Genomic DNA, 7,788 nt, shown 5'->3' on the forward strand with positions numbered 1-7,788 from the left:
GTATATTCACATCCTGAGGCCCGGTGTCAGTCAGTCAGTAAAACTGAAAGTTGGCTGAAGAAACACAAAGAGCCTCGTCTGAATATCTGCATCCATTATGATATTAAAGCTGTGAAACCGCCCTGTGTAGCAGCAGACGCTACACATTAATTAGCAGCTTAGAAAATATAAGTGCACCACGAGAAACAGCTCATCAATTGTTGATCTGTCTCATGTCTGTGGAGGGGAGCCAAAACAAAACGGTGTGGATGAATAAAACAGGATTACTGTGGGCCAACATATGACTGTGGAGGAGCCAGTAACGCCGTATGAACATCTGAGAAAACAGTCAGCTGACAGCAGCAATTCCCTGTTGAACGGCTGAGAAAAGCAGCCCGTCTCCTTCTTCATTATTTAATATGTAAGGAACAGAAGACAGGAAATGATGCCTCAAACTGCGGCCATGAGGCAGAAATTGTGATAAATATCTTCATCTTGAATCCACTCAGGCACAGCTGACAACTCTGTCCCTCCATTTGTTACACAAAGGTTCGGAGCGGCAGCTTGACCGCAGAGTTCACACTGATTAACCGACTGCTGCTAACCTCACTAACAAAAGCAGGCTGACACGCCAACGATTTTAGCATCTAGGCGCTAAAATTTAGTATCTAGTTAGATATTAAAAGCACAGGCATCAACGCTTAAATGCCACTTTTGTATCTGCCGGTTCGTGGAAAGGACCAGCGCAGAGCAGCTGCTCTAGAAAACGTGCCGAGTTAACCCAGAGTTTCAGACTAGACTCAGGGTTAGCTGAACCTCCTTTCTGGGACAGGCTCCTGGTGAGGTGTGTGTGTGTGTGTATGTGTGTGTTGCAGGTAGGGTTGTCACGGTACTCGGTACTTCGGTACCAAGTCGGTACCAGCACTGCTGTCGTACTGTCGGTACTTGTATTTTCATGGTACCGGTAGTACCGATGGTACCGAAGGAAACGGACGTAAGAGATGTTTACATCCGCCCGCTGCTAGCTAAACAGTTGGGTGGAGATGGCTACATCGAGTGCAGCGGGAGCGGCTGCTCCGCCTCAGCTCGTTGAAAAAAAGGGAACCAGGAGCCACATATGGAAGTACTTTGGCTTCAGGCCAAACGACAAAGGGGACATAATAAATCCCCAAAACCCAATTTGCCGAAGATGTGGAAAGGGATTCAATACGAAAGGAGGAAACACGTCCAATCTAGCAAAGCACCTTAAAGACAGGCACCCGGATCTATACAAAGAATTCAAGGTGAGCAGAACTTTACGAAGTTTTTGCTAGCGGACCACAACGGAGCCTTACCGAGGCACATTTTAATTTGACATTTATCTGGTAATTTGTATGTAACTAACTCAGGACAAGCCCGTACAATGGAGTGTTTAAAATTTTGTCCATGATTACATTTCTGACTGGCTGCTGGGATTTATAATGCTGTTCTTGCATTAAGCACAATATTGTTCATTTCTGTTAAATACTTGAGGGCATGCCATTATAGAAATATTTTTTTAATTATTATTCTTATTTCTTTTTTACTTATTTATTTATTTGTTTGTTCTTTAGTAAAAAAAACACAATCTTTGTGTAAATACTTGAAGGGAAAACACCAAGGTATATATTTTATTATTATTTATCTGTTCAAGTTTCTACAATGTAAACAGATTAATATTTTAATAATGATGCTGGATATCTTGAATAAATTAGTCTTTTTATTTTTTTGCCGTGGTATCGAATTAGGTATCGAGTATTGTGTAACTTCACTGGTATTGGTATCGACTACTGAATTTCTGGTATCGTGACAACCCTAGTTGCAGGTGTGTTTTCTGTGTCCCACGTACCTTTGTCGCTGAAGTCGTCGACCAGGATCACCTCTGCGATGAGCTGGGGAGGAGAGCGGTTGAGGATGCTGTGGACGGTCCTCAGCAGAGACGACCAGCCCTCGTTGTGGAACGGGATGATGATGCTGGTGTTGGGAAGCTTCTCCGAGTACAGCTTCTGTTTACAGCTGCACACACACACACACACACACACACACACACACACACACACACACACACACACACACACACACACACACACACACACACACACACAGCAAAACACTTTACTTTTAGATTTTTATTCATATTTATTTCTGTATGACTTATTTACATATTTCATGTTATTCTATTTTTATCTAATATAGTAGTACATATATTTTATATTAAACATTTATAAATAAATATTAAATTGTAAAAATGATTTACATTTTAATATCTCAATTGGATATTTGTAATTAATTTTATTAATTTGATCATTTAGTTATGGTTAAAATAAAATATATTACATTTTTTAATTTTTTTAAACTGACTATATAAATTATTTTTATGACATACTAGGCTTTAATTTAAGAGTTCACTCTGTTTTTGTTCACATTATTTTTTTTTAGTTTATATACATATTTCATCACAATGGATCTATAAAATCACCGAACATTTAATCCCAGGTATCTGGAAGTAATTTGACATTATGATCGGAGCAACTTTTCTTTTATTATAAATGTACACACGTGTATATTTCAACATGTGTGTTGGAACCCTGAACATCTGAACTGACTCCTTGCATATTACAAACTGAAGTCGGATCTCTTAAGTTAGAGAGACGCAGAAGATATCCCCCTCGCCTTTGACATGTTTTACATTTAAACAGGAAAAATTTAACCTGGACCAATTAGTAGTAACAGTTGCTTTGTTTAAAATATCCATGTTAATGTCTTATTTGGGACATCTGGGAATGTCTGGAATAATGTGTGATATGTGTGCTGCTGCAGGACTGTGTGTCAGACAACCTGATACACAACCCAGCTAGAATGGCTCAGATTCACATTATTTACAGAGAATATCATCCTGTTCTGCTCTGACCAACCTCAACAATGTGCTGCACCTTCAATATGACACAAAATAAGCTGCTGCCTCCCCTTGCAGTCCTTTTCTGGTTTCCTCTCTCAGACATCAGAAGGACAATCTGCAGAGACAGTAATGATCTGTCCTCTCTCCATCCTTTCGCTCACACCCAGCAACATGAATGGAGAACTGCTGCTGGACAGACGGGGCCTGCAGGGACTGCAGGTGTCCCACACCTGTCACTCTTCTGTCACAGCTGCCTACCAACATCCAGCTGCTGGGTCCTAGTTCCCGATGGATACTTCAGTCTGATTTTAACATTAATGGAGGTAACAAGGGAGGTCAAAAAAGATTGGGATGCTTTAAAAAATGTCAATAAAACCAACATACAATGATTTCCAAATCTCATTAACCCATATTTTACTCCCTGTACAAAAAAATAAAATATCAAAAGCGAGACATTTTACCACTTCATGGAAAATATGAGCTCATGTTAGAGCCAATGGCAGCAACACGCTTGTAAAACATTTTAACGGGGTCGGAAAAGTCACTGGTACAAATCAAAAATAACTGGAGGAGCATTTGAATGGGTATAAAAGGAGCATTTCAGAGAGGAAGAGTCTCTCAGATGTAAAGATCGTACAGTCATACAGTCAATATATTTTTATTACAGACACACACACACACACATTTATATATATATATATATATATACACACAAATACATACATATATTTATGTGTGTGTGTAATAAAGTACACATACACATATATACATACGTACATTCTCAGAATGATTCTTAAACTAACTCTCCTTCACATGTTATTAATTATCATTAATATGAACACAGTGGAGAGTAACTAAACTATCAGGACAGGTAGGAACTATTTCTTCTTTCGCCTGATTTATGTGTGAACTAAGCGACTGTGTAGCAGCACGCTGCTCACTCACTGATCCATGATCATTCAGTCTGAAGCACCGTCATGTAGACATTTCAGTTACACAAACAGCAATAACGCACAGTTTGATGTGTGGGAAGAACATCTGAGAACCAGCCAGAAGACAGAAGCAGAGGTGATGTGATGATGTAAGTATGAAGAGAAAGACAGGTGCAGGACAAACATCCCTCTGGAGTCCTCTGGTGCTGCAGGCAGATACTATCCAGGTACAGAGGAGAACGTGTGGAGCTGTTGGAGTTGTGTAACAACGTAGCTGATTTTTAGAAAAGTAATTTCCATCTGTCTGCTAGGTTTAGGTTTTTTTTTGCTAATAACAAACAGGTGTTAGCGATAAATAAGGCTTCCAAATTTTGTTCAAACATTCAGATGTACAGAAATATGGTTATGAGATAAGTAATGAAATAAGTAAATTCCACAATAAAAAGCTGCAAGAGTTCAGCTTGGAGTGATAAATGTGAACATGAGGGTGGGTGGGTGGATGGGTGGAAGTTCCCTCCCACCGCTCCACCTGCCACTACTCAGGTAACACTGAACTATTTCGAGGCACCGTTTGCTCCTAAACTCAGCCTGATACAAACAATTCGTCCCTGTTGTAAAGTAGCCTGTCTGTCTCGTTACAGCCTGAACGGCTGAGTCTAATTAGCCGACTGTCCGCTCTACGAGTTGGCGTCAGCCATGGTCAGTTGTACCTCGCCAGATGTTAGGCTAAGTGGTCACTACAAACGTGGGTATGTTTGGCTTTTTCGTCCGTGAAACTTTCACAGCGTATTCATGAACCAAATCCACAGCGTTCTCCAGGTGTCCAACTCTTTCGTCGCAGATTGTAATAATTTTTTTCTTTATTCCAAGCAGCGTTATTCTAAAGAGTCTATAACACTGTTGGCCTCGGCTTTTATCAATTGCAGCCTAGAAAAGAGAGATTAAGAAAGCAGAAGTTAAAGGAGCTACAGCTCAGAGAAGCAGCTCTCTGCTGGCCTGGATGAAGCCATCAAGCAGCAAGGAGGATGAGGAGGAAGATGATGAAGGAGAAACGTCAGAGCCAAGACTAGAGTCATATGTTAACTGTTTAAGGCCTTTTAATAATTAATAATAAATAATAATTCCTTACATTTCTATAGTGCTTTTCTAGATACTCAAAGTGCTTTACAATGATTTTAAAAATTAACTCTTCCACAAATTTTATTGAAGCATTTAAAAATGTCCACAATGTGGTTTAGCAGCCAAATCTGGTATAACAAGTTATATTAGCCCAGTTCATTATTTTGTAGCCCCACAAATATAAGTTGTTTCCATGTTAGGCCTTACAGAATTCACAGCTATCTTGTATTTATTGTAGGCTAATAATGAAATGCTGACCATCATAAATACCCAGTTAGAATTTGTCTGCAGAGCACAGCTAGTGGTGAGGCATTGAAGTTAGACTACGGCAGCAGACTGGTGTTAGTCTTAGTGATGTAATGGATTGACTCGTGTCACTAAGCAGTCTTACTCAAAGATGCATCACTCTATTCTCTCTACTGTCCCACAGTAGACCAGCATGGAGGATGAGGAAGATAGGAAGAGCAGTGTCAGATCAGTACCAGGTTCATGTACAGTAACATATTTCAATAAATTTGCAAGTAAATAAAAACCTGTAATGTTTTTTTCACACTATAAATAAACATAGTTTTCAAGTGCTCTGCAAAGTGTCCATTTTTAAAAAACTGAGCACCTGCCCCTCAAAATGTGTCTGCACGCCACTGGTTTCCAATCTAACGACAAAAAAATAGAACTGGTACTTTTAGTGTCATTATGTTGTGGAAATTCAATGAAATTATCCCATGAAAAGAACTGAAAAACTGAATTTGTTATTATATATATATTAAAAAACATTAGTTAGTTCTTTAGCATTTTTAGTGATGTATTAAGATCCTCTGTGGAAGGTCCAGAGAGCCAGTTGCTGCTCCGGAGCCGCCGTTTGCAGACCCCTGTAAACCAAAATTTACATTTTTTGAAAGCCTTTTTTTTTTTAAAAGGAAAAGGACATTTTGTGTGTAACGCTGTGATTAATCGCTACATTTTATGTGATTAAAATTTTTTATCGTTGCCTAGCACCCTGACCATCACTGAGCTGCATAACACCATCCATGCTGGAAACATTTATTTCTCTCCACAATTCAAAATCGGTTTAAAAGAGAGTGCTTCAACAATGGTGGGAATGTGTTTAAGTTACGTTAAATCAAATCTCCTTCATACCTACAAACCATGTAAAAACCCAGTTTTCCTCTTCATCCCCAACCAGTTTTACTCACATAATAACATTTATAGGTTTGGGAATGTTTTAGGAAGTGAATGGGAAAAATAAGGAAATCACCCAATTATAACGTTTTCACTAAACCCCCCTGTCCTAGTCGTTGAAAGGGGAGATGTCCAGTTTCCATGAGTGGATGGACAAAGAAAGGAAGAGATGCCCGATCAATATGTACAATCATGGAGCTGTCTGCAGAGTCTGTGAGCCGGCTCCGACTGTAAATCCATATCGATCCATACTCAAAAAGTCACCTTGCAGAAGATACGGTGGAAATATCACTGGACAACTTTTTCAATGAATACGACAAATGAATGATTACTACATGAAGCAGAACGTGTCTAACCTGGAAAATCCACACCAACACTGAGCTCTGCGTGACTGTTTACACATGTCTGAGACAGTCAACACCAGAACCAGAAGAACCAGCTCACATTTGGATTTTTCCCATCCAAAGAATCCTTCTAGATACATTTACTTTGTTGTCATTTTTGAGTAAGTTGTTTAACCCTTAAAACTCCACTACATCTCCAGCACCCCCGAGTGCTAGTGTGGAACTTTGTAGGGTAAATTGTGATGGATAGCTTAACTTTTAGGTGATCTATGGAAGGTTTTCAGGTATTTCTTTCCAGCCCAGGAGGTTTACATGCTCCCTTTGGGTCAAATATTACAGAACTATAGCATTAATTATCAAAGTTATGCAGATGATACACAACTTTACGTGTCTGTCACCAGATTACTGAAGTCCAATAGACTTACTGTGTCAGTGTCTGGAGCAAATAAACACCTGGATGAAGGAGATTTCTCTACAATTAAATGAAGACAAAACTGAGATTATTCTGTTTGGTAACAAAGAGAAGAGGGTCAGCATTGGCAAACACCTGGAGACTCACGTGCTTAAAAACACTGACCAAGTTCGTAACCTTGGAGTGTATATAGACTCAGACCTGACTTTCAGCAGCCACATCAAAGCTTCACTAAGAAGCTTTTTACCAGCTCAGAAACATCAACAGAATTAAAAGTCTAGTCTCCCAGAAAGACCAAGAGAAACTCACCCATGCATTCATCTCTAGTAGGCTGGATTACTGTAATGGTCTTTTAACAGGACTTCCTAAAAAGAGCATTAAACATCTGCAGCTCATCCAAAATGCTGCTGCTAGAGTTTTAACCAGGACTAAGAGATCTGAACACATCACACCAGTTTTAAAATCTTTACACTGGCTTCCATTCAGTCACAGAATAGATTTTAAAACCCTTTTTCTGGTTTAGGCCCAAAATACATCTGTGATATGTTCAGAGAATATAAACCTAGCAGAGCCCTTAAATCCAAAGACTCTGGTCAAACCAGAGTCCAGACTAAACATGGAGAAGCAGCATTTAGCTGTTATGCTGCAAACAAGTGGAACAAACTGCCAGTGGAGATTAAACTTTCACCAAATGTAGACATTTTTAAATCCAGGTTAAAAACATTTCTTTTCTCATGCACCTATGCATTAAATCTGCATGTTAACTTTTTAACTTATCTTGCTTTTAATCATTTTAATGTAATTTATTATTTTATTGTGATTATGTGTTGCTGCCTTATATTATTTCTAATTATCTGTAATGCCTTTGTTTTATGTAAAGCACTTTGAATTGTTCTGTACATGAAA

The 7,788-nt window shown here is 39.0% G+C and overlaps 1 protein-coding gene across 2 annotated transcripts in view; it reads right to left on the reverse strand.

The window, feature by feature from the left end:
• Positions 1 to 7,788, reverse strand: part of LOC121654825 (polypeptide N-acetylgalactosaminyltransferase 10-like) — a 109,839-nt gene that overhangs the window by 54,858 nt on the left and 47,193 nt on the right. For both annotated transcript variants that reach the window (XM_042009157.1, XM_042009158.1), the window contains one exon: positions 1,847 to 2,013. In XM_042009157.1, coding sequence (XP_041865091.1) covers positions 1,847 to 2,013 — 167 coding nt within the window. The remainder of the gene's footprint in view (positions 1 to 1,846; positions 2,014 to 7,788) is intronic.

This window comes from Melanotaenia boesemani, chromosome 15 (assembly GCF_017639745.1).
Source record: "Melanotaenia boesemani isolate fMelBoe1 chromosome 15, fMelBoe1.pri, whole genome shotgun sequence".
In the NCBI taxonomy this organism is placed as follows: domain Eukaryota; kingdom Metazoa; phylum Chordata; class Actinopteri; order Atheriniformes; family Melanotaeniidae; genus Melanotaenia; species Melanotaenia boesemani.